Source organism: Pararge aegeria, chromosome 10 (assembly GCF_905163445.1).
Source record: "Pararge aegeria chromosome 10, ilParAegt1.1, whole genome shotgun sequence".
Classification (NCBI taxonomy): domain Eukaryota; kingdom Metazoa; phylum Arthropoda; class Insecta; order Lepidoptera; family Nymphalidae; genus Pararge; species Pararge aegeria.
The window spans coordinates 9,949,635-9,977,543 of NC_053189.1; the positions used below are offsets into that span (position 1 = coordinate 9,949,635).

The 27,909-nt window shown below is 35.9% G+C and overlaps 1 protein-coding gene across 1 annotated transcript; it reads right to left on the minus strand.

The window, feature by feature from the left end:
• Positions 1–26,329, minus strand: LOC120626988 (peroxidase-like). Its single transcript, XM_039894824.1, has 13 exons — positions 26,010–26,329; positions 19,788–19,888; positions 19,402–19,702; positions 19,060–19,297; positions 18,797–18,959; positions 18,168–18,364; positions 11,847–12,042; positions 11,220–11,417; positions 8,181–8,464; positions 7,460–7,615; positions 6,484–6,604; positions 5,263–5,443; positions 1–3,998 (listed from the first exon to the last, which is right to left on the minus strand). The coding sequence occupies exons 1-13, from the start codon at positions 26,126–26,128 to the stop codon at positions 3,857–3,859; spliced, it is 2,397 nt and encodes a 798-aa protein (XP_039750758.1). The 5' UTR covers positions 26,129–26,329; the 3' UTR covers positions 1–3,856.
• Positions 26,330–27,909: the final 1,580 nt, after the last annotated feature.

Below are 27,909 nucleotides of genomic sequence, written 5' to 3' on the forward strand. Positions count from 1 at the left end.
CAGGTTTTCATATTTATTTGGTCTGAATTAAATCATAAATAAACTATGAACTATAAAGTAGAGAATAATTTATGATTTCTTACTTTGAATTTTCAATAAGCTATCTACTGGTATAAAATCGAAGTGATTTTATTCACAACTCCCTGACTAAGGATTCTTACAAATGTTGTGGAAAGGCAGCCTTATTGAAATTGGTTTTTGAACCCATAGCTCTTACTTATCGTAAAGTTCATCAAAGGAGAACTTTTAATAGGTACTTACCTATTTAACCTTTTGATTAATTAACGCCTATGAAAAACATGTGCTATTTAATAAAGCAAGTCCTACAAAATCCGATGCTAAAGCAGATTAATTTGGAACGTAATTTATGTAGGTACGTAAAAACTTATAAGAACTTTCTCCAAAATTAAATTTAATGTGCGATTTCTTTTGGCAAAGTAGAATAATTAACTAGCAATAGAAGGTGGTAACTAAAATTATTAAAATGTGACGCTACAGCATGTTTTGGCGCCGTTCTGTCGTAGGTATGAAATAGTCATCATCTTCTACCTATTCTCGTCTCACTACAGAACACGGTCGCACCTACGGTCCCCTAGTTGGCAACGCTTCGTCGACAATGTGTTACCAATAGGTGGTAAGACGTGTACTTACGACTATTTTCACAGTTTTTATTACAACTTACCTTATGCCGCATGATAAAAAAACTTACTTACTTTTCCATGCTTTTAATTGAGTGGTGTCAAGTCGGCGTCGAATCAGGTGGTGTGAAAGGCTTTAACGTCAAGGAATTCCAAACTAAGTCAAACAGAACAAATGAGAACCTCTCATAAGGTCTAAAGGTTTCTAAATGCTTAATATCCATCTGGTATGTATCCTCGAATAATAATACGTAGAATGTTATAGGGAAATAATCTTATCGGGATGAGCTTACCAACCTTATTACCGTTTTGGAATGCCTTCCAAGAATTCTATTAGTATTTAGGAAATGTAATCTATTGTGGATCGTTGATCGTCGTATTAAGAGTACAAAAAAAACGCTTGGGTACAGATCAGAAGCTAACATTTTAATAAGTAATTGAAAAAATTCAAACAATTTCTTTTGTCGAGTGGGTTTACTGTACCGACCAACTTGCCACATAGCGATATGGGTTTAATATAACTGCCATACCCCTAACGGGTTAAGCCATTACCATCTTAGACTGCATCATCAAACTTAATTAGCTTTATTTAACCAGACAGATCTGTCTGAAATTAATTTATTCTTAAATAGCTGTGTTACCCACGACTTTATCCGGTTGTTTTTAAATACCGCGGAAATAGTTGGTTTCCCGGGATAAATAGTATAATCTGTCTACAGTGTGCAAACTATGTGAAATTGAGGACGAAGTCGCGGGGAAAATCTAGAAGAAATTAAAGATTGAGGAACAAATTAAAATCGAGCGATTATAAACATTGGTAGCAGATCATAAAACGGTAATTTAGGACGATATTTTTTTTATTAAAGAAAATAATTGACACAATTAAACAAAAATCTTACCCTGATTAACTCGATAGGTACGTGAAAACAGAATAATGATTTAATAAATAAATTATAGAAGTCAATTCATAAAAAGTGCTGATAAGTAGCACATATACAATTTTATTAAAATTATTAAGCCTCTTTTCTAATAAAAAGTAAATAAAAACAAGATGTTTATTAATCAACATTGCGACGAGTTTGAATAAATACATGAAATCGGTAAAAATAGTAGAAAATAAGTATATAAAAAATGTATTAAGACTTTCCAAAACTATTAAGTCGATTAGATATTTAACGCATACTTAAAATATAGCTAAGTATACGTGATCCTAAGAATTTTATTGGCTAAGAATTGATCAATCCAGTCTTTGGCAAGATGGTACCCTACACACAAAACTCGCATTAAAATGTGCAGTACCTTGATTACTCAATACTTATAGTTTAATTTTTAGATTATAATATTGAAAAAGTAAGACTTTAAGAGAATTAAGAGATAACAAAATTAAAAAAAAAACTGTTTTGATCATGCGCCCACTTACATGACCGTAAATAATTGACATTATTAACATATTGATCGATTGCATTTTATATGGGTATAATTTATAAAATAAACTAGAACCAACCATTTAGGAACCTTTTCTTACTCCTCTAATTCCATTATTGTCTTTAACGAATATTTCTCAATTCGTAGACGTCTATGTTTCTATGATTTGAGATTATAAATTTAAAAATACTTAAACAATAATTTCTTGTGCCTCTTATGGACAATCCGACTAAAGTCTTAACACTAAGCTCTACAAACTTCGAAATGCATTAATGTAGCCGCAGACGTGTATTCGCAACATACTAGTCTAAAGACCTTTTAACATATGGATCTTTAGGATCTGTACCACGTCTTTATGTCCGACTACTGTCATTGCAGTGGACTATTCCACGTTATCACAGCCACTGTACAACATGGCGTCCCTGCGTATTTAATACGCACTAAATCCCATTTTAGGCCCGTTCAAATATTATTTCATCGAACTATAATAAAATTTCATATAAGCTTGAGAGCATTTCCTACAGGGGACTTAAAAAAAATTGGTTGTCTATAAAGTCGGTTTGCCAACGGTAATTTTACGTGATAGCGAGGCGATCGCTTAGTCCCTCTCGATCGCTTCGTTTGCACGCTGGGCTAACACGGAACGTGACAATGAGTCACGCTTTTTAATGGGTGCAGCCAGCGTTTATCGATCTTTAAGACGTTTTTACGTCAAAAAAGCTGCTAAGGTAATTAAGTACTGAGTAAGACTTTAACAAAATAGCGGTTTCGAATTATAAGGATTTATTTTTCGCGATTCGAAACCTTAAATATATTTATGGTTAAATTCATTGATTTAATATGTTATACAACTGGAACTGGTTTATTGATACGACGAATCTAATACCCTATCAAATGTCATCAATAAGTCGTTTTTATCAAAAATCTACAAATTTTGGCGAAGATTTGCAAACCCTTGAAAGAAATAATAAACAATGAAAGTACAATGGTACAAGTTAGAGTATGTACCAAGAGTGGTTTAACCTTACTTGTGAAAATAAAAAGGATTGTTGGACAGGCCCAAAATGCGATGAACTTTTATAATAAAACTTAAATGCTAAATAAATTCAAACCTCATCAACCACAATACTGAATCACTCTACTTTCGATTACGAAACTGCGGTGCTTCACAGAGCATACTATATAATTTTATTTTTAATATAGGTAGTTTTAGAATTAAACGAATGTGGTATCTACGATCTAATATTTAAAATTCATAACTGTGCGTTATATAAAAAAAGTTGTGTAATATGGAATTCTTCGATGTTCTTGGTTTATCAATTTACGTCATTTTTTATCGAGAATCATAAAAATGTTATCAACAACTCATTCATTTCTGAACTAAGTGGAGTAGATATAGTTCTTCTATCTCAAGAAAACCACTTGGCTAAGGTTTGGGAGTGGCGTGCACTGGGTTTCTCACCATACTACAAGAAAATATGCATACAGCAAGAAAATTGCAAAAAACAGCTAAAATTCTCCTCTAATACGAGTTTTTTATAAATTTTAGGGTAGGCATTGCTTTTGTGCATGTATTAAGTGCACACCACGGAACATCAGATACGCGTACACTAAGTTTAATGCACATGACACCAATTCACTGGTCATTAGACTACAATACTGCAACACGAGGTTAAACGGTGTTTGTTGAGATAGAACGACTATGAAGAAGTACCTATTTTAAATATTATCATTTGCATCGTCACTATACAATTTTATTTCCAGCACCGCAGTACCTAGAACTACTTAACAGTCTACTTAGTGGAGTTACCAACGCTGCCCACTTTATTCTTGATCCATTTGGTAGTGCGTGTTAGGATGTCTGGTTGCTGGGATGGGTCTTGCCACGCAGCCAGGTTTACTCTCTTGATTTCTTCACAAGACACCATGCGGTTACTATGAAAGAAATAAATATGATTTTTTCACTATATGAAAGTACCGACTCAAATATGGTCATTATCAACCAATTAACTGCCCACTGCACGGCACGGGATCTCAGAATGAGAAGGCCGTAGTACACCATGCGGGTAAAGTCAGTTTTGGTAGACTTAGCACGCCTTTGAGAACAATATGGAGAACAGGTGAGGCATGCGGGTTTCCTCACTATTTTATTTCACCGTTAAAACAAGTAATATTTAATTGTTTCAAATAAGAAACGCACTTCGAAAATTTAAAGGTGCCTAGCGTCGAACTGGGTACCCATGGAATAAAGGTTGAAGTTTTAATCATTCGACTATCATCGCTGTAACTCTTTATCATCACATTATCATCACATTACTGTTCTAATAATATTTTGTTATTTAATATTGCCGTATCTCTTCAGATACGGCGATTAAACATAGGTTTGTTAGATATGTTATTTGGTTATAAAACACAAGGGGTGCTACAGATTCTCTGGCTCTAAAAGAAACTCTGTTGCATTTATAGAACAAAGTGCCGTTGTGTTTAAACATTGCAAGTTCTTTTTTGCTTCAATTTACAACAGCGAAAAAAATGGCTGCGTGTAAATGAGCCAATGTTTTCAAATGGTATACAGAGAGGAATCAAATCGTATATGAAATGCAATGAGTTTATGACGACCTCCTGGCGCAATGGGTGTGGGGTGGGGCAGGTATTTATAATTCCTGAATTTTCCCTACTCTGGTCTGGTGTGACGGTTTGTACGTGGCTGATTAACGCACAAGATACGGTACGTGCCGCCAAGCGATTTAGCGTTCTGGTACGATGCCGCGTAGAGACCGATTAGGGGTAAATAATATACCATTAACCGGTTAACCCGTTACAATCTTAGACTGCGTCATCGCTTAACACCAGTCAAGGGCACTTACTGCAGTCTCACCTGGTGTTCTCTCTCTCTCCCTGGTGTCGTTTATTTTACTACAAACTTGTAGTTGAATAAAAAAAAGTCCGATATTATTGTACTGGTCAACAAAACCGGTTTTAAATAGGAAAGTCACCCAACGGAGCAAACTTTTATGAGGTAGATAGAGAACGCAAGTTTATATTGCTTCCGCGTATTATATGCAAGCGGAAAGCTGGCTTGGTGTAAATGGGCCTTTTAGTAATTATTTTGCAGCGGGTTCTTAGTTTTAAATGTTTTTTCAATAACCGCCTTGTGTTTGTATACTCTTTGGGTATTAAGTAGGATAATATGATTTACCTTTCAGAAGGTGGTTGGAACACGTTTTTTTGCACGCTACTAATATCTGTGTTGTCGCAAAGCAGCCTAGCCAAAGAAGTGCGGCGCAATTCCGTAAGTTGTTTTTTTGAGAAACTTCCCGCTTCACTGGTATGAGTGTAGAAGTAACGGTCACCATTGCGTGTTCGCCATAACTGCTCCTCTGAAACATAACAGTTCATATTTGATGTTATTATAAGTGAGTTGAACGATGATAGGCTAGTAGGTAGAACTTCGACTTTACTTTTGGAACGAATCCCAGCACGCACCTCTTACTGTTCTAAGTTATGTGCGCGGTAAAGGGCTTGTTTCCTCACGATGTTACGTGAGGAAACAAGTATGCCTGAGAGCTCTCCATAATGTTCTCAAAGCTTTGTGGAGTCCACCAATCCGCATTAGGCCAGCGTGGTGTACTACGGCCTTAACTCCTTGTTGGAGGAGACCCGGGCCCTGTAGTGGCCCGATAATGGGTTGATATTATGTGTGTATAAGTGAGTTAGGTATTAACCAGGTAGGCATCAAACAGGCATATTATAATGCTCATATTCTTACCATATTTTTTCAACGTAACTCATGAACCATAACTCATGAAGAGTTAGCAATACCAATTAAAATTATCTTAGGTTCTCTTTAACATAGTTTTAGCGTAAACCCTAGGTTTTATTTACTGGTACAAATCTACCTAATAGGTGTTAAGTTAATTGCGAAAATATGAAGAACTTAAGTTTACACCTTTAACATCGTCTATCTATATGATATTCTTGATGGGGCTCATTTAACTTTGGTCTAATTTTGTTGAGCAGTTATTGTTGCCAATACTTTTTCATACAAATCTCTACTTAAACTAAACAAAATTGACAGGTCTAAAAGCCTAAAAGGATAACGCTATTTTAAAACCTGTCATTGTAAACTTTATTCAATATTTATTTACCTTCAACAGAATTGGCACCGATTAACTGTTTTGAATTTGATGTGTAATTGTGAACAAATATATCTTTTAAGTATGACAAACCGAGGCCAAAAAAAATGTGTAATAACAAACATGAAAATCCGACTTCAAGAGCAACTTTATACTAGATACTTCCATTTGTCACTTCACTTCATATATCCCTCCGACTTTTGATAAGTTTACGAACATTTATACACATCGCAGTGGTTTATAAATATTTCTTATAACTAGATGTTTTAACAATTTATACTTACTAAAGAAACACAAAGCAGTAGGTCCCAATAAAGAGCCATCGAGATGATATTCCGCCATCATGCCGACGACTAAATCAATGTCACTGGGATGCTCATACAATTCAGATAACTTGTCGACAACCTGCAATACAAATGAATTTAATAGTATAGAATCTTCGGTAAAAGAAATCTCCATAATTTAACAAACAGATAAAACACTTCGTTTGCCGAGATACCCATCTTCATAACTCGACCAGAAAAAAAGTTAGTCTTTTTTGAGCAAATATAGCTTTCCAATTGGGTACAATATGATTCTTGGTGGAAAACAATAGTGGTTTTTATTTATGCATGAATAATATTTTAACGTTTCTCGAACAGGGCGCAATTTTATAAGAAGTCGAGAGCTTAAAATGTTTGCTTTTAAGGTAATTTTGGACCTACCAATCCATAAGTTTAAAGAATGTGTTAAAACACATTTATTACAGCGAGGTTATTATACAATTGATGAGTTTCTTAATGACAAGGTTGCTTGGAAGCACCCGGCTCCGCTTTCATCTCTCACAAGATAGAAAAATGAATGTTAAAATATAAAATGTAAATTTTTGATGTTGGAAAAGAGCAACTGCTGAGTTTCTTGTCGGCTTCTTCTCGGTAGAATCTGCCTTCCGAACCGGTGGTAGAGTCACTACACACGGACAGACTTGACGTTTCAAAAGTGCTTGTATTAGGCCTACTTGAAATAAATGAATTTTGAATTGAATTGAATTGAATTTTGAATTGAATCATTTGGCAGGTACATTATTCGAATTTGGTGTGGCTTATGATTTTTAACGAAACGCGCGACATTATCTTCTGTATACTGTGTCATCCATGACCAATTGCAGAAACTAACGATTATAACAACCCTACTATCCCTGCTGATTTAAAGCCCTACGAGTCTTATATGCTTTCGAATAAAAACTTAGCTAAAGGTAAGTGTTAAGGAAGCGTATTTTACCTCCTGGGAAATGACATCAGTAAGCTGTGCGAAGGTAGTGGGTAAAGGCAATCCGCACAAAGCACGGTAGTGAGCGTATCCGGGTAAACCGTGGTCACGTCCGCGTTGTATGTCCACTGCCATCACATCCAAACCACCCAGCCAATGATGACGGAGCTGCAACAAGAAATAAGCATTAAACCTTTGTAACTAATTAGGTACTAAGAAAAATATTGATGGACCTTAATCATAACTTTCCAGGAAAATGCGATAATTCCGAGTTCAATTGTGATGTAAAAGGTTGACGTTAATTATTTGTAGTTTTTTAACTACTCCCGTGTACGCTTAGTATATGCTTAGCACGTTCGCAATCATGCAGTCGTTATGGAGTATCGAAACACCATAACGTCAAAGCAAAATGGACCTAATGTCGCACATTCCGTTATCCTGATTTTTATCCAACAAGAGTGCTTGCTGTAGAAGTTTAGACGAATTTGAACGTTAAAATAAGTACCATAAAATATCTACATCCATTAAACTTTGACGTTACAGGGGATAGAAATTCGAAACCGACCTTCGATAAGGATCGTTGTAGCTTAGTTGGAGCTGGTGAGTTCTTTTATCTTTAAATAAAGTTGTGTGAACTATTTTGATATGATTTGTTAACAAACGGATATGGTTAAATAGGATGAAACTATCAGAGTTCCTTATGAACCGTAATAATTATACAAGTAAAACTTACATCATCGTCATAGTTGAAGTCCAATTTCTGGCTTTTCTGATTAACCATTCCTCGGAGTATATTCTCTAGGCCCTTCTTCTCAGCAACCAGTTCGGGTTTGAAGTAGCTGTTCTTGAGGCGGTATGCGGTCACGTTGTTGTTCTCATCCACCACTTGGATGTCCTGGTCGAGGAGACTATTCAGGAAGTGGAAGCCGGCGGTGGCGAACGAGTTGGTGATGGTGGGGTCGATGTCGGAGTTGTAACCAACGTCATAACTGTCGAACATCGCATCAAACTCCTTACCTGAAGCAAGAAGAAGAAGAAGAAGAAGAAATACTTTATTGCACACAAACATCAGAATATACATAAAATATAGAATAAACAACAACAAGAATTGTAGGCATGCAAAGGCGGCCTTATTGCTGCAAGCAATCTCTTACAGGCAACCTCTGACAGAAGGAAAAGCTGCAAGAGAGCGGGATAGTGCAATTATACTACATATAATATACATATATATTCGGCAATAAATAGACATACATATAATATAAATAAATATATAAATACATATATAATAAATATATATATAAATACATACATAATTAAATAATGAAAAAAAGAAAAATACAAAAAAAAAAAAAAAAACACATTAATTACGATATTTGTTCAAATTACTTCACTCAAAGACAGATAGTAGTCTTTAAGACGACATTTAAATATGGGAAGGGATTGACTTTTACGGATGTCAGCAGGCAAATTATTCCAAAGAACAACAGCCTTAAAAGTGGAAGAGTTACCGAAGAACTTGGTTTTGCAAAATGGGAGTACCAGGCGGTTATCGTGCCGAGATCGGAGGTCAGTATGTGAGGCAGAATCAGAAATATAGCGAAAACGGTATTTAAGGTACGAGCAATTAAGTTATTGTAAGTATTTTATTGAACGAAATAGGTATAGAAGAAGACTATCACGAATGCTCGATTGAAGCGGCGATAGCAGAGTTGTTGTGACTTAGGTTTCACTTTTGGAGTATTTTAAATTTTCAAAGACGACGGAAAATTAATTGATGTCAAAAAATGATTAAATAAAGTAGATATGGTTAGTTTATATTTATTTTCATATACCTACTTACTTCCCTTAGTACCTTTTTTTTAGCTGTAACTTAACCAAGCCTTTATTGAGTAACCTTTGTCTTGACGCTGAATGACGCACAGGTAGGTCCTTGAAGGTGTGCCGTAAGGCAATCGTCATAATTATTATATGTTTAAGGATTAATTTATACATAGGTAACCTACGTAATCAAATTGTAGATAAAAAAATAATGATAGTATTTTTAACGTTCTCCATTCAATTTTTATTCGATAAGATAAATTTTGTGAATGGAAAAAACCATCGAAACAACATCGAACATTCCATTCCATTATTGAAACGTCAAAACAAACTCGAGCAATGCGACACTGAACGATGACAAATGATTATATCATTGAATTGTTATTAGACTGGTAGGTAGGTACGCACTCCGATGTTTACAAACTACAGGCACTTCATTTCTTTTTACTACATCGATTAACTCTAACATTTCACTCTTAAATTTCGGAGTTATGTGCGTTTTTAATAACCGTAAAATGCAATGTTTTACCCCACAAAGAAAAAAGGGAGAAAAAATACTACGATCAATAACTTAAAAAAAACGAGGTTTCTTAATAAGTATAATATAAGGAGTTGCATGCAATTCCAGTCAAGGGTGATTCATGATAGCTATTAGCAGTATCACGGAGGAAACAAAACTACCCACTCTACCAGCTGCCATCAGCAAAGAGTCGCTGCACACAAGCAATAGTGTCAACATCCCTCCAAAGCCCGGCAGTTGACGGCCGTTGGTTAAACTTCAAATGGTGCATAAAGCAAAATGTAGTTCGATGTCGCGCTCTGTACCTAACTGTAATATTATTTACGACGCAACGGTGACTCGACACGGCAACGCGAGCAATAAAAGAAAGTACCTACGGAGTGTTAATATCCCTACAAAGACCCAGCTGTGGCCTCATAATTTAACCAATGGTCGTTTATTGGTTAATATCACGAGATCAACTAGTGCAAATTATAGATACAATACCGTGCTCACATTACAGTAGTTATATGAGTTGCATAAATATGACTACTTGAAGAAACCGGTCACGCGGTCTGATTGTCATGATCACGAAACGAGTGAGTGCTCTTGTATGAGTAGCCATATTTAAAGGACGCGGAATGGTTAAAGATTGGCCGGATTTTCCGAAGGTTTTCCCTGTTTCGGAATATGTAGTGGAGAGTCTATGAGAGATATAACAAGAACAAAATGCTGTAATGACTTAAAAAATTCAATTTACGCCGAGACATCATTCATCATCAACCCATCTGTCCCCTAGTGGGCCATGACCCACTACAGGGCACGGGTCTCTTTTCAGGATGAAAAGGGCTGGTCGAATTCCACTGCTTTCCAAGCTGGTCAAGAGAGGATGTGGGTTTGTTGACACGCCTTTATAGAGGACATTATTGAGAACTCGCAGGCGTTCAGGTTTCCATGCGAAGCTGCCTTCACCGTTATAACTTGTGATATTCAATTGCATAAATTAAAAGCGCACGTAACTCTGAAAAGGGTGCATGCCAGGGATCGAACTCGATCCCCCCGAAAGAAAGGCCGAAGCTAACGACTAGGCTATCACTGCTTGTACTACTTATTAATAAATCTAGGCACACAATGACAAAAAATCAAAGGCAATAAACGAACTGGTATTAACACTTTAAATCGTACATTAGGTATTACAGAAATAAAAAACATCATGAGAGTTAAAAATAGTGTTTTTTCTCAACATTTGTCTATTTATATTCACTTATAAAAGCAATAAAGAATAAAAAAGTGACATTTTAAGTTGGAGAATCACTCGGTGTGCGTAAACTGACAGTAATACCCACCTCAACGCTTCGCTTATGAGGCGTGCAATAAGAAATCTTGATATAGTATGAAGGTAAAAATATTAAATGTGCTTAGGGGACAATACTATTAAAGGAAAATTAAACTTACCCGTGAGTGCAGGTATCCAATGCTTGTAGGTAATATGTTGCAGTTCTGCAACAACAATTCTTCTCGCTTCATGGTACAACTTGTCAGAATTCCATCCTGGATTTAGAGATTCCAACGTTCTGGCCACACGATTGTGTTCTCTAACCCATAGGGAATGAAGGCTAGTTAGCCAAGGATGCATGTTTGCACGAATGTCACCTGCAATTAAAACAATGTTACTATCACTGTCGTCTTCAGCCAAAGCATCCTCTCTTTTTGAAGAGACGATTCTAGATAAAACAGATTTAACCCTCTTTAAACCCTCTGCTAAATTAAGTATTTAACGATTGACATCACAAGTTTGTGGTTAGTGATATGAACCGAAAGCTTAACAAGGTCTCCAACCAAAACTAACTAACGTAGCATTATGGGCCATTTTGTTTTTAATATCACAATGTTTAATATCTCTGGGTTTATTCATGCAGGCACTTGATTTGTTCCCAACGAGACTTCGTTGGGTTTGTAGCTAAATAATATGACGTTACTCAACTACTAGGTTTTGGCGTGCCCCGGGAATCATACATAAGTGTGTCAAATCAGTGAGGAAGTACGACCATTTTTTTTCAATATTAAAATGTTTAATCTTACCTGAGCTAAAGCAGGCACTCGACTTGTTATCAACGAGACACTTCTCTGTGGGGTTTGTAGCTAAAGGCAACAGTTCCTCATTTTCAATAAGAGATGTCTTCAATAAGCCCCCGGTCATCTCACGCAGAGCTGCTGCATGACGGCTGTTTGAACCGTAGATGTGAGAGCCATCCATGAAATGCGTCGCTTGATTCATCTAGAACAAAAATATATTCAAATATCTTATTCTCTAAAACTGGACCACAAGTTTTACAATTGGCGGCCATATTTATCTCTGCAAGGCAACCAAACTCCAGAGGATGTAATAAGTGGCAAGTGGGTTATGGGTGCAGGTAAATAAACATTCTTCAATCATCATCGTCATATAAACCCATTACCGGCCCACTACAGGGCACGGATCTCCTCTCACAATGAGGAGGGGTTGGTTTAGGTCGTAGTCCACCACGCGGGCCAAGTGCGGATTGGTGGACTCCTCACACCTTTGTGAACAGTATCGAGAACTCTCAGGCATGAAGGTTTCCTGATGTTTTCCTTAAAACGCACATAACTTTGAAAAGTTAGAGGTGCTTGAATACCAGATTCGAACTCGGCCCCCCGAAAGACTAGTCGAAGACCTACCCACTGGGCTATCACCGCTTCATTTTCTTTAATATATTTATATATATATATATATATATATAATATACTAATATATACATACATATTTACACGATGAAAATTATTAATTACGCAAATTGTAACGGACGTCAAGGGACCATAAGAAACAACTCAACTAAATAATTGTGTTGTTTGTTTTGTTAATCAAGAATTACTAGGTACCTACGGACGAGAAATATAACGCCTCTGCTAGCACAACAAAAAAGCGGAATGGAAAGTTTTCGTAACTTTAAGTTACCTATAAAAGAATATAAATACGTTAATGAAGTCGAAACAAAACATACTGTAAATCCTAACAACTAAGTATGTACTTATAGGAAATGTGACCGAAAGTTAGGTACCTATATCTTGTGTTTACAATCAGGTATCTACATTGCGAAGCAATATTAATAGGACTTCTGACTTTCCACGCACATAACTATGAAAAGGTGCGTGCCGGAAGCCGGTCACCCCAAAGGGAACCTCTAGCCACTAGGATAGGATAACGGGTTGTAAGCCTAGGTGAATAATGATTGGAGTGGAACTACGATCGTTTTAAGCTAGCCATACACTACATAAACTCAAATCCTATCCACGAACGGGACCCGATCGATGCCTATTTACTAGACGGATCAGACCACCTGCCACTAATAAATATAACCAAGAGATACCTATATAAGCTTGCTTGCCTACAAAAGTTACCCGTGCGATATTTTTTATCGCAACTGTATTATTAAATAACCCGTGGAACGAAAAAGCATTTGTGCCTAGTTTGATATAGTTTGGATGCGTGATAAGTGCAATATAAACTGCCAAAAAAAAACAAGCTGCATTATGCAAAGCATAGTTACCCATTCTGATAACAATTATTTATTCTAGATAAAAATCTACAATAAAGCTAGCTAAGCCGCGGGCAAGAGCTAGTGTAAAACAATTCAAGAAACTGTTATCGGAGAACAGGAACTTTCCACGAAGTTAAACAATGTTTACACACATGTATCACGTAGACAACGCATTGTTTCATTGTGGAGGAAGTAAACTCCCTTATGGAGCGTAACTTTATACTTTTATGGGACCCAGGTTCGACCCAAAAGGGGACCAATTCGAAGACAAGTAAACGTAGATTGCAACTACACCTGATAACTAGATAACCCCTAATCGGTTTCTACGCCACATCTTAAAAACATGCATCATTTTGAGTGCAAAGTTCATAAGAATCATTTAGTTTGTTGTTTGCCAACACGTTTTTAGTCTTACCTAGATACGTATCTGTACTTATTTAAATTCGTAAATGACAGCCTGTCCTCATATCAAATGTTATGCATATATACATTAATATTATGATAGGTTGAAGTTAAAACTCGATAGATCAACAAACAAATTGAACTGTTCAAGCAGGCACACAAGGTTGACAAATACCGTAAACAAGGTCAATTTAGTCAATACATACTAGCTATACCTAAAAGAACTGAGTACTCTAGTATAATCTTTGATTTCAACTTATACCTATCTACTTATACGTACCGATATATATATTAATATTATATAAAAAATGTATACCTACTTTTCATTAGTGAGGAGCCATTTCTCTTGCGTGTTCTTGCGCGTGTGTGTGTGTGTGTGTGTGTATGTGTGTAAAACATTTGTAGTTTGATTAATAAAGAAAATATACTCGGCATGAAGTAAAGATATTCAGCTAATGGACAATAAATTAGTCACGTGTAGACACAATCGGTGAAACGGAATTTGAAATGACGTAGGTAGGTAACTATTTTGTTGTTTTCTTAACCCCATTAATCGGAACTTAAAAAATGTATGATAGTGCATAATATTTGACGAGGTAGGTATTAAGTACATACGTTCATAATGAACTACCTAATCAGTATTAAATACCGACCAACTCATTTAAGTTCAAAAGCGTCATCAATATTTTGAATTAGGGAAATAAACAGTAACTAGGTACTTTTAAATGTATAAGGCTATACAAACGCTGGGCAACCAAACCACTAAAACGTATGTTTAGTGGTATGTTTATGTAGGATAGGGTTATTGCGAAATTATTTGAGTATAGTTAACCTACCTATACCTACTCACATAATTTCGCTTACTATATTTTCAAAAGTAAAGGCCAACACCTTTACTTTACCCTTACATCTTAATAAACTTAGATTTGTAGTTAGGTAGATAATATACAAATTCCTTTTTGCTCTTAATTTAATTTTCTACGACGCTAAGTTTGAGCTTAGATAGAATTTAAGTAACTCTACCTTGACGTTGTTCTGTTTGAACCAGAACCTACTGAATAATGCCTCTTATTCTGATTAATGCGTCTCCTTTCTTTTCCCAACTCTCCTTCTATTGAAGATGGAATGCTACGTGGGTGCATTAATTGTAGTCTAAGCAAGTAATAACAGTGCACATTATATAAGACGATACGAAACTACCGTAAGTCATGGAGGTATCGTAATAAGAGTGCTATATTTAGAAGACCGGTTAAAGTTGAAACTAGTTTGAAACTACAGGGATAGAGGTCTGGTCCCCTTTTAACACAGGATAATTGACGATCTATTTTTATAAAGCGTTCTTATTGCGTCTTAACGTGTTTTTCTTATTACGTCTTGCAGTTTATACTTTGTATAAACCTGCCTACCTACATAGGGAGAGATTATTGACCTAACTTGTTTTTATACATCGCAATAGCCTCAGCTTGCAATAGGGTGAGGCTATGAACGTTTCACTAATGGATATTACCGTTCAACCATTGAAAGGAGACCTATGTCATAGAAGAGAGAGTCTCAGAAGTCATAGATGCAGAAAGCATAGAAAGACCCAGGCTTTGACGATTATTGTCACTTATTAATTTAATAATATTTTCGAAGACTTCTCTAGCGCAGTGGTTAGCGTTGCGGTTTATTAAATGGAGCTCCCGGTTCCGAACCCCAGCGGGGGTTATTTGGTCATTTATAAGTTCCAAGTTTTCCCTGGTTTGGTCTGGTGGGAGGCTTTGGCCGTGGCTAGTTACCATTCTACCAACAAAGACGCTACGCCAAGCGATTTAGCATTCCAGTACGATGCCGCGTAGAAACCGATTAACCGACAAAAACAGCAGTTTCGACGACTTAGCGTGAAATAATTTTTAGGTTATCCTAGTCCTTATTTTTCAACAAGTAAGTCAAACAGACCAATATTGTAAGTAAAGAAGTCGTTGAGCCAAATCTAATATACAATAATGGTATGCAATTTAAACAGACTGAATTACAACTGCTAATAAAAATTCTATTTGAGGGAATCAACAGGTCAAATTCGTTAATGAAACACAATAAATTAGTTCCCTGAAATAATAACTATCTAACATAGAAGATAAGATCGATATATAATAGATAAGTACATATATAAGTACCTACTACTGTGACTAACATTTAAATAAAAATGGTTTATCAGTCTTCATATAGTAGTACAGATAATAGCCAAAAAAAATGTAAAAAAAATCCTACGTATGACACCCAGTCATGTACCTACTTACTTATTAAGACGCAATAATAGATAAGAGAGGTTCAATAGTATTAAGTCAGGACGGGTAGTAAATCTTTTACATACCTAGGTACTAATATTATATGTATATGGGAGAGTCTGTTTGTTTTATTGATCACTTGCTACGTATGTTTAGCTCAACTAATGCATTGATCTTGACGGAAGGATAATGCCCAGGTTATAGAAATAAAATGCAATTCCCACAGCAAAGAGATGTTTCTGAAATAATCGAGTTGACTTGCACACGAAGGGTTCCATACCAAGGTTTTGATCTCGACCTTATTAGGTATATTTAATAAGATCGAACAAATGACATCAACAAACACGATTTTTAAACCTTCCTTATTTTTTTCAAATTATTTTTACTTTTACTATTTGTTGTTATAACGGCAAGAGATCATTCTGAGAAATTATAACTCTACTTAGAACGGTTCATAATAAAGTAATTAATAACAATAAATTTGATACCAATTTATTCGACGTGACTTCTCCTTTTACGGAGCCGGTTTAATTGAAAGCCTTCTTTGTCACAGATATATCTAGGTTTCCATCATAAGGCCGCCATAGAATAGGTACCTACTGTTTATCCCGGAAAACAACCAGGCACCGTTCCAGCAGGATTAAAAAATTAACGATCGGATCGCCGTGACCGATCTTGATAAAAAAATTGAATAGAGCTAGAGATATTAGCTTGAATCACGAATATAATTTAAACCAAACAAATTCAGCGGAATTTAAAAAACCCGAATCAAACACGAACGAAATCGTGGCGTAGTAATATATATAAGTAAATGAAGATTAATATTAATATAGTAAATCAGTGGACGTTGTGATTTTTTCATTTCTGCTACTTATTTTAAATTTATATGATTCATTTTAAAAGATATGTAGGGACATTGTAAGTAAACAACTAAGTAGGTATAACTGCGTTATAAATCGGTAGATACGTACTTACCTACATACTGACATCAACACCGTAAACGATGTTTCACGACTCTTTGATTTATAATAATTAATTTTGGTTGTGTACAAGATAAAATTTGAGCTATTTTTGGTCTTACTTTTGAATATGTATTATTCCGTTACAATTTTTTTAAACCGTTTGTATTTTTTTAAACATATTGAAAAATTATAAAGAAAAATGTTCCAAGCATTAAAATAAGTTGATGTTTATACTACAGATAATATAAAGGCAATTGGTCTAACAAGCTAAGTTTTTTTATAAATCAGCTATAACTCTTTACTTCAGAACTTGTATCATTTACTATAAAGGAAACGAAATAAACGATTTATATTTATTTTATTATTCGGTGTTTTCGAATCTGTCGAATAATTATTATTTAACCAAAACTATTTCAGCGGTTTCTTTCAAGGTAAAAACCAACGAAGCGCGAGTCGGAATTGCCTGTTTCATTTTAATCAAATTTAAAATAAGCATGGATAAGTACTTCTTAGTTTAAGAATAAGATTTTATTGTTGAAAAGTATACGGCACAGGAGAATAAACTACATCCTTTACTCACTGACTATAAAGTACCTATCAAACCAAAACTTTTGTATTTACTTTGTCAATTTACAAGTAATACCTACGTCTTATTCCTTATGGCGTCGGTGTTTACCCACCACAGATATTATATTATTTATTTATTTAAGAGCACTAACAACATCCATATTACACGTTTTTTAAACATAGCACACACACACAAAAACATGGACTGATATGCACGTCAATGACAAGTGCACATAGCATAGACAAAGCGTTATTATTACGTGCATAAGTCCTTTAAGAACATAAAAAAATCATGATATTAATGATTTAGAAAGACCTGATGTCACATTTATTTATGATAAAATGTAACACATATAAATCTGGCATATAACCAACAACATCTTTACCAAAATGGAATTAGGAATTTGGAAATTACGAGGAAAAATATAATACGTAATTTCAATAATACTAATTAGAGCGAGATAAGCCCGAAATTAATTATTAATCTAAACCAACATCTTCAGATAGTAGATTTAGTAGTGCTACACATATTGAATCTTTCTTGTGAAGATTTTTAATTAGATTAATTTTTAATATCGGGCGTCGCGGTCGGGCCGTTATAACCATTTGGTAGTCAGTCAAAATCAACAGAAAATGCTATCTAACCTGTTCAGCAGCGCCAAATGTGCAGTCTCCGCGGAAGGTTGTGACAGAACGTGTGTAGTCCATACAAGTAACATATTTATCCTTGTAGAAAGGATCCTGGTCAGGTACTGAGATAGGCATACAACTCGGGTGCACATAACGAGGACTCAGGTTATATCCCGAATCATCACAGCAACGGATGGCTTCGTCCGTGTGAACTGTGGACAAAACATTTAGTTGAACTTTTGCCATCTTTTCATTACTATCAATATTACTTGTAAAACTGAATCGGAGCAAAATTTCCAAAACGCAAACCAATCAGATTATCAAGAAATTACGTGTTTAAAAAATCTCGCCTTTTGAATTCTCACAATTATTTGACTCTTGCGAATTTCGAAACGCGTCTTTAGAGGGTACGTTTAATATTATTCCAACACACATTTTAAGGGACATTTAATCTGTAGAGGAATAGGAGACGAACGGACCGGGGCAAAACTTCCAAACGTAAACCAATCAGACCATTAAGAAATAACGTGATTAAAAAATCTCGCCTGCAATTATCTTTCTGCTGTGAATCTCTGCTTTGCTCTTCGCGCTTCATTTGGAACGCACCCTGAAATATACTGTTAAAACCATCTTAAACTACTTACTTGTTCTACGAACAGGCGTATGCACCAAGTCATGGAAAATGAATTGACTCCATACAGGCAGGGCAATTGTATTTTTGCTATTAGGCACATCCAAGTTGTCCGCTAATACTGTGCTCACTAAACGAGCCGATGGCAATTCCTTGTGGCTAAGAGCACGGCGAGGCTGTAAGTAATATATTATATAGAAACCAGTCTGACAATACCAAAATTAGCTTTGAAGAAGCTTCTAGAATTAAATGGTGGTTTTGCAAGTTAATAATTACCTCCTCAATGCCATCAGAGTATCTTGGATGCAAAAGGCGTTTATACCCAGTAAGCGCTTGCCCCCAGGAAGATTTCACAGGATTGTTACATGAGCCATCGAAAGTACGGTACCTCGAAGACATTTTGTTCGTCCGGCATGTAAACCTTTCCAATTGTGCGCATTCACTGCCATATTCCGTTTCGCGTAAGTTCAACGTGCTTATAAAGCTCGCACATTCATCATTCGCCAAGCCGTATCTAAATGGTAACATGAACTTCGATAAGTCTATACGTTATGTATTGCAACAGATTACGGAATTTACGTAAACAATATTAACAAATAGACAGAGCGGTAATTTTACCTTGTACATCTTGTCCAGACCAGGTTTTGCGATGCCTTTGTTATTGTCATGGACGATTTTTCATACTTCATTGCATTAACAGAGGGATAGCCTTGAATGGCAAGACCCTGAGCCGCCGAACCTGGTACTGGCTTTATCCCTGCTATGTCTAAGTTTTCTTCCAAACGTTCAAGCATCGCAATTGATAGCTTACTGAAGTTGATCGACTTATTTGTATGCGCTGCGGTCACCGGAGGTATTCTCTTCAACATTTGAGCGCTTGGAAATGGGAAGTCATACATTGGTGGTGGATGACTTATGTCTGCAACAATAAATTTAATATGAAACCATTTGAAATAGTAACTTAAGCGTTTTATAACTTTTCAATAAACCAAAGTCAGACTTACCAGTTGACAGAATTAGATTTAGGGGGTATGGAGCGACGTGAGCACCAAATGTCACGCCAGCCCACAGCACGATCCCCATTTTCAACATCTCCTCCAATATACTGAAAGTTTCATTCATTTAGTACAGAAAATAATAATGCTGCTAAAAAAAATATAAATAATAAAGAATACCAACGGGTTCTGACCAAATCTCAATTTAAATATTCGTTTGGCACGCGTTAAGAATGAACACGAACTGATGAAGTATTATTGCAAGAAATAGTTTATATCAAAACCCATATTATGAGAGGAGAGGGTATCAGTAATGTTCTGACTCAAGATTGACCTCAAGATTGTCAGTAAACAAGTGTCGTCACGGTTATGCCTTCTTTCTATTATTATATGGTCAATATCGGGACGAGCCCCCGGATGCAAAATGCGATAATTACGTATTAGAAGACACAACAATTCTGTGTAAATAGTATTTGATGGGCACAATTTTATCAGTACAAACATTAATTTATACATCTTTATCTTAATGCATACAAAGAAATAAATTTCAAGTAGGTTTTACCAATCAATTATTTTATAATAACTGCCTCTCATCTCGGGCTAACTTCAGAACGGATAGGCAAAAACCTTCTCAGAAATATAGAGGACTTGTACTTGAGGAGTAATCTAGGCTAGTTCGTACAACAAAAACTCGTTAGCCAATTTCTTTGGAGCTGTTCTACTGAGGTAGTAAGTGGACTGCCAGCAGTGTTCGTGCCTACTACGGAAAACTTCTACGCAGTAAAAATTTACCGTGCAGATAACTGATATTACATAATATATCTAAATCATCATCTATCAACCGCTGCACGTCCACTTCTGGTGTTTTTAAAACATTTTTATTTCCAAATTCAACAGTCGCTTGTAAACAACGTAGTGGGGCTACATCAAAGCTTTCTTTTTCAGAGCTGGGTTCCATTTAAACACCTTGAAATCCAAAGTATATCTTTACTTTGTTCTGTTTCTGTAGGCTATTGCTAATTCACCTTAGCAAATCACTGTGCTATATCAATAAGTCTGGTTCTTCAACTGATCTTCAAATTTCCTATTTGATCACCGCAGAGATACGTAGAGGTACAAAACTCACTGGTCTCATAGTTATGACATAATCTAACGAGTACTAGGATCAATTAATAGTGATTGAACTTAATTTGTGGCTCGTACCGCATAGTGAGATCGTCAGAGATAAATTGATACAACTAACATTAAAATTTCTAAAAAAACCCGCGACGTACCTAAACTATTTCTGCCGACGCCTCCTAGTAGCTTTGGTAATGTTAAACTGACTTAGTAGCTAGTTTATCGAAAATTTAAAAGATGATTGTTAATGGCTAATTGTAGTTAACTAGGTCAACAGCAGAAGATCTAAGTAAATGTTTAAATTAAAAACCATCATCAGCAGGAAGTAAGGGTAACACCTGAAAATCTAGTCGATCAAGATCAAGACACCTTTGATAACTTGCTTAGTCGAACATCGGATTAAATATAGGTAAGTAAACTAAAGTAAAAATCATGGAATGCCTTCTTAGTTCGTTTGAACTTGAAAGTTAACTACGGTTTATATGGTATCGAAAGAGCGTCATCTAATGACAGTACAAATTCCCAGTATTGCTCATGTGGTACCCTATTAATCTAAGTTAACTTTCATGTGATTAAATAAGTAGACGTTGGTTGCCACTAGCGCCACATGTTTGGCCAATATCTTCACAAATATCAACCCAATCACTAAAAATATCATAAGTAAATTAGATTCTGATCACTGTGGTCAATTAATCCAGTTCAAAAATTGGAAAAAAACATTGTCTAAACATAAAATAACTTTTGTGCCTGTGACATCAGACCGACTGGAGAAAATGAGAATAGGCCTTGTTAAGGACCTTCCTTTTTTTATCATCTACAATTGGCCCTAACGCAATGTACACTACTTTCTTCAGTAAATTTATTACAATATATAATTCCATTTTCGCTAGTAAGTCTGTCATGATTACTGATACACTAGTTTTCAGTGAGTGGGCTACGACTGAATTGCATAAAAGTAGACAAAGGTTATATGATCTGTACGCGATACGAGAATATAACACCAGTGATGAGTTAAAAAAAAATGTGCAATTGTTTTCCAAACAATTTAAACGTGAATTCATTTTGGCTAAATCTATATTCATACAGAATAAAATAAAAAATAGCAGTAATGTTATAAAAACAACTTGGAATATAATTAATCAGGAGACAGGAAGAGTAACACCTCGAACTAATGACATCAAACTTGATGTAGATAACAAATCAATAACGTCAGCTTTCGAGGTTGCAACTGCTTTTGAAACGTTTTTCACCAACATTCCTGTCTCCACAACAAAATCATTGAAATCATCACCGGACACCGCTCTCTCTTTGTTGAAGTTTAATGTGCCTGAATGTAACGATACTTTTAAGTTCAGACACGTTAGCAGCTCAGACGTTATTAAGGCATTTAAATTATTAAATAATAAGAAAACAAATGACTTGTGGGGCATTTCCGTTAACGTTGTAAAGTCTTTGATTGATATAATTGCACCTGACCTATCATTCATATTTATAGACTGTGGTGTGTTTCCTGGTTTAATGAAACATAGCAAACTAGTTCCGTTGTTCAAATCGGGTAGTACTACCGACCCCTCTAACTTTAGACCAATATCTGTACTACCTACAGATACCTACTCTCAGTAAAATCTTTGAAAAACTTATATTAAATCAATTACTTCACTTTTTTAATAAGAACGATTTATTGCACGGGCAGCAATTTGGTTTTACACGGGGTCGCTCAACAACCGATGCTGGTGTTGAGTTAGTAAAAAATATATTTGAAGCCTGGGAGAAGTCACGGGACGCACTTGGCGTCTTCTGTGACTTGTCCAAGGCTTTCGATTGTGTACAACATGAAACATTAATCAGGAAACTACACCACTATGGAATTCGGGGCATAGCTCTAGATTTAATGATTTCCTATCTTAATGATAGAATTCAAAAAGTTGACGTGAAAGGAAAGCGGTCTAACGGGTCATTTGTGCAAATTGGTGTCCCCCAGGGATCTATATTAGGACCCTTCCTATTCCTCATTTACATGAATGACCTTCCTTACCTAGCTGAGGACAATCACGGGATAGTATTGTTTGCTGATGATACATCATTGATGTTTAAAATTAAACGTCGTGAAAAAAATCTTGACGATGTAAACATATGTCTCGCTAAAGTAGTACAATGGTTTGAGGCTAATAACTTAGCTCTTAACGGAAAAAAAACGAAGAGTATTAAATTCACACTACCGAATGTTAAACAAGTAAAAACCATTGTACAACTTAATAATGAGGAGTTGGATTTGGTGGATACGACAATCTTTTTAGGAATAACTTTAGATGCTAAGCTTCAATGGGGCCCACATATAAATAATTTAGCGAACAGACTTAGTTCTGCAGCATACGCGGTAAAAAAGATTCGTCATATGACAAACATAGACACTGCTAGGCTTGTTTATTTTAGTTATTTTCACAGCATTATGTCCTATGGCATTTTATTATGGGGTAATGCTGCTGATATAGATTCTATTTTCGTCCTGCAGAAAAGGGCTGTTCGTGCGATATATAAAATGGGCCCAAGAGAGTCATTAAGGGATAAATTTAAAGAAGTTAAAATAATGACGGTGCATAGTCAGTACATATATGAAAATTTAATTTATGTCCATAAAAATATATCAAAATTTAAAAAGAAAATGCACTGTAACAATATAAATATTAGAAGCAAAAATAAACTCGTTGTGCAGTTTACTAGGCTACACAAAATTGCAAATTCATTCAAGGGCAATTGTATATTATTTTATAACAAATTACCAAATGAAATCTTTGAGTTGTCTCTCAATAAGTTCAAAGTTTATATAAAACGTAAGCTTACAGAAAAATCCAATTATAACATTAAGGATTATTTAAACGATAAAAAAGCTTGGGTGTGAATTGCTCTAGCTTCATAGCTTAATTTAAATTTACTGGAAGATGGTGATAACAAAAAAATAAATTTACCCGGCTAAGTTTGTTGTGGGCTCTTCTTAGACCAGGGCGCGTTTGGAACCCTCGTAGCTTTAGATTTAAGTTGGCGAACGAAGTTATCACCATCCCGTTACAATTATGTAAACAATTATGTATGAACGCTTCATAAGTGCCTGTGATAGGCCTACATGAATAAAGAAATTTGGAATTTGAATTTGAATTTGTTGAAATTCCCACACTCTGAGCTCTGGAAATGTACTAATATGACACCGTCTACGGCGCAGCGACGCGGCGCGGGCGCTACTCTCATAATAGCTAGCCTGTTTTAAGTACCTACTTAAACCTAACTAAGCGCGTAAGCGTTATGACTTTTATTTTATTTTCATAGGGTTCAATTAAATCTATCTAGTTCCATGCGGTACCTATACTGTAAATCGGTTAGGGCGGTTGGTAGACGTCTGAGAAGTATACAACGGGTTCCCCAGACGTCTACTAAAACCAACGAGAGGGACATGCCGTGGTGGTTTTAAGTTTGGGTAAACGAGTCCCACATAACATCTGTCCTGCCCAAAAGGACAGTTACTTCCGTAGGTACTTGCCTACCTACATTTCCAAATTTTTAGGTTAGGAGGAGTTAGGTCTGTAACGTTAAACTACCTACTATTAAACTAATAAGAAAATTATCTATTCTATTACCTTACCTATCATAATATTATCGTTTGAGGTGTAGGTATTTTGTTATCACACGGCACGGTAATGTGTTTACAAATAAAGATAAGTATAGCTTAACGCCCAAGATTTGCTCGCTTTGACAATTATTATTGTCAAAAGGCGTACTAACAGGCGTTACTTTGCGGAATTCAATGATTGTGATAATTAAGCTTAATTTGCCTTACCTACTCCGCGAAAAGCAGGAGAATCTTTATTGTTGTAATTTATAATTACTTCAATCTCAAAGTATACTCCACCCCATCCCAATTTGGCTCAACATAAACTGGACATTCGTTTTCATCACCAACATGCACATATAAAAAAAATGCCTTTGCTAGGTATTCACATATTAGCAATCGAACTAATTCTGAAGACATTATTCGTAGTGATCAGTTTGTATGCCGGTAACGGTTAAACTACATGATAACGGCTATGGGTACATAGGATACTTTATGTGCAAGAAAAGAAACAGTTCGTGCGGATTTTATAAACCAAAACAAACAAATCAAAGTAGCAAACAACACCTAGGTAAGTAATATATGTTAGCAAATCTGCCTTTGTATGTACATTTGGTTAAGAATAAAAAGATGGCGACTTGGAGTAGAAATTCAAAATCACAGGAACCCAGATCCAAAAGGAAAATCATATTATAAAATGGCGGAAAAAATGTAGAGGCACAGAGGAGTACAGACAGAAGTGTCAAGGGAAGATTGAAGAATTTATCTCTTTGTAGTTAAATTAACAGTGTGATATAAGTTGAGATAGATTAATGTTTGAGTTTATAATGTGCTATGTTGTAATTAGAGAATCAAAACGATTAATCGTTGTGAGATATGAATATGGGGTTTCTTTTATATATTACTAGCGTACCCAGTCCGCTTCGCCGGGCTAGATTTTGCTTTATTTTATTTAAACAATAAACTTACATCATTAAATTTTTAATTTAAGTCTCATAATATATTAAATCATTTCTCTCCGTAGGTATTCATTCTCTTCTATTCTCATCTCGAGCGGGTGAAGATCATTATCTACACCCATGTACACCCACAATAACAATAGAATATCGTCATAGTAAATAAAAGCTGTATTTGACAGTTCGACATTTCAAAAATAGGAGTGCTCCGATCGTCACCAAACTTTACAGGATTACTTGCCAGGTCAATCCGGAGATTCCCTGAAAGTTTCATTTAAATCGGTCCAGCCGTTTCGGAGCATATACGGAACATACCCACTCACTTTCTCTTTTATATATACCTATATACCTACCTAGATTGTATTATAAATGCGGCATTATATTATCATCAACCGATGTTCTGTTTACAAATATATAGATAGGCACCAAAAAGTCAGCGAAATCTATATAAACTATGGTATATTAAGTTATTAGTGCATGGGATAGACTGGAAGTAGAAAAATGCAGTGAAAGCAAAGCCAAAGACCAAAAGATAACTTCTGAGCCTCAACTTACGTGGAATGTTCCCCACAACCGACGCATTCCGACTTCCTTCTAGAACATTTATCGGGAGACCTACTATCCTTCGCCTCGTTCAACACCGACTTTCCTTCGATGATCCGTTTAAACAGCATAATAGCAGTAGCAAGATTTGTTGTTTACGGCAATTGTCGCGTTTGTGGCGAATGTTTGATTTGCTTAGAACTGATGACACTGGCCCGAGGGGACGCTCTTCCATTAGATTGGCAGAGGAGCCAATTTCACCTCGACTGCCAAACTAGCACTGGTGGTTGTAGCAAAACAGAATTCCGTACGGACTGTGGTGCGTTCAGCGCGCAATCCAATGCGCCTTGGCCTCGCCCCTCCTCCCCGCCACCCCCCTTCCTACAACCGAACCTGCGCCACATACTAATGAAATGAGCTATCCCACGGAACGAAGCGCGATTTCTGTTGATCGGACTGCTATAGGTCACAATATGTTAATTTTTCAGGCATTCATTATCATCATATCAATCATAGAGCACGGGTCTCCTCCCCCAATGATAAGGGGTTAGGCCGTAGTTCACCACGCTGAACTAAACTCAGGTTTTGAAGTACCTTTTGCTGACCTGATGCGTCGTGAAAAAGGATAACTATTTTTTATAGCCCAGTCAGACAGTTTATGACATAAATGTATGTAATTATAATCTGCGAAAGTTTACGAAAACAAACTTAAGAACGGTCATTTAGATTATGCGATGCGTATCACACTTACCATACCATCTTATATTTTTTATAATAGCAAGTAAATTATAATGAAATCATTCTCAAACATATATTATTACTACCAGTAGCTATCCTTATGCCTTTTTTTAATAAAATATGAAGTCGATATAGGTACGTCTACCGCTAACTACGTTTAAGTTTACTGTGTCATGCTACGCTGTGGTGCATGTTGCGCTGGGAGCCTCGATCACTGTGCCTACATTATTAATAGAATTGCATAAATAACCCAACTGCAACAGTTGGAGGGTAATGTTCAATTTTCACTTTTGATTTAAGAAATGATATAACTTTATAATGCCTAAGCATTATTTTCTTAAAATATTTTTGTCATTATTTTTTATTAATCTCCATTATACCTATGTATTGTATAGAAGTCAATATTTGTTAAATAAAATCAATAAAGAGTATGATCGGCTACCCGTCTTACAATACTATTCTTAGGATTTTATAATGTAAATCTATGTAAGCAATTGTTTTGTTTTACATTACCTACCGTAGTAGGATGACCAAACGAGAAATGGATGGATGTGTAAAAAAGGATCTGCGTGTAAAAAAGTGGATAGTGGACGAAGAAGACAATATGTTTAGCCGAAATAGAAAATAATTTTCAGTTTTTAGTTAGTTAACGTCTATGTTTTATTAAAACGTGAAAATTCTTCTTCAGTTGAATAAGTACAGTTTAAATAATTTGAAAGCATCGACAAAAATATTCCGTATTATTTCTTACGACCGATTGGCGCAGTGGGCAGCGACCCTGCTTTCTGGGTCAAAGGCTGTGGGTTCGATTCCCACAACTGGAAAATGTTTATGTGATGAACCGGAATGTTTTTCAGTGTCTGGGTGTTAAATGTATTTTATAAGTATTTATCTGTATTATTCATAACAAAAAATATATTCATCAGTCATCTTAGCACCCATAACAAAAGCTGAGCTTACTTTGGGGCTAGATGGCGGTGTTTGTATTATCGTAGTACATTTATTTATTTATTTATTCAATGTTGTTGTACAGTCATACAGGATCATGAGCACGTGGGGAGCGCATGCAAGCGGCATGGTGTGCACCTCCCCGCGCCCCGTACCCCCTCGCTGCGCGCATGCGCTGTCACGCACAGACCGCGTGCACAAAAAGCCAGTTTGCCGTTTACCCGTA

What these genes read in the sequence shown, in the direction of transcription:
- LOC120626988 (XM_039894824.1), bottom strand. Translation starts at nt 26,128, where the DNA reads ATGCTGTTTAAACGGATCATCGAAGGAAAGTCGGTGTTGAACGAGGCG. An exon ending in AAATCTAATTCTGTCAACTG is followed by an intron (nt 19,703 to 19,787) that starts GTAAGTCTGACT and finishes TTATTGTTGCAG; the next exon opens with ACATAAGTCATCCACCACCA. An exon ending in TTCCAACCACCTTCTGAAAG is followed by an intron (nt 3,999 to 5,262) that starts GTAAATCATATT and finishes TTTCTTTCATAG; the next exon opens with TAACCGCATGGTGTCTTGTG.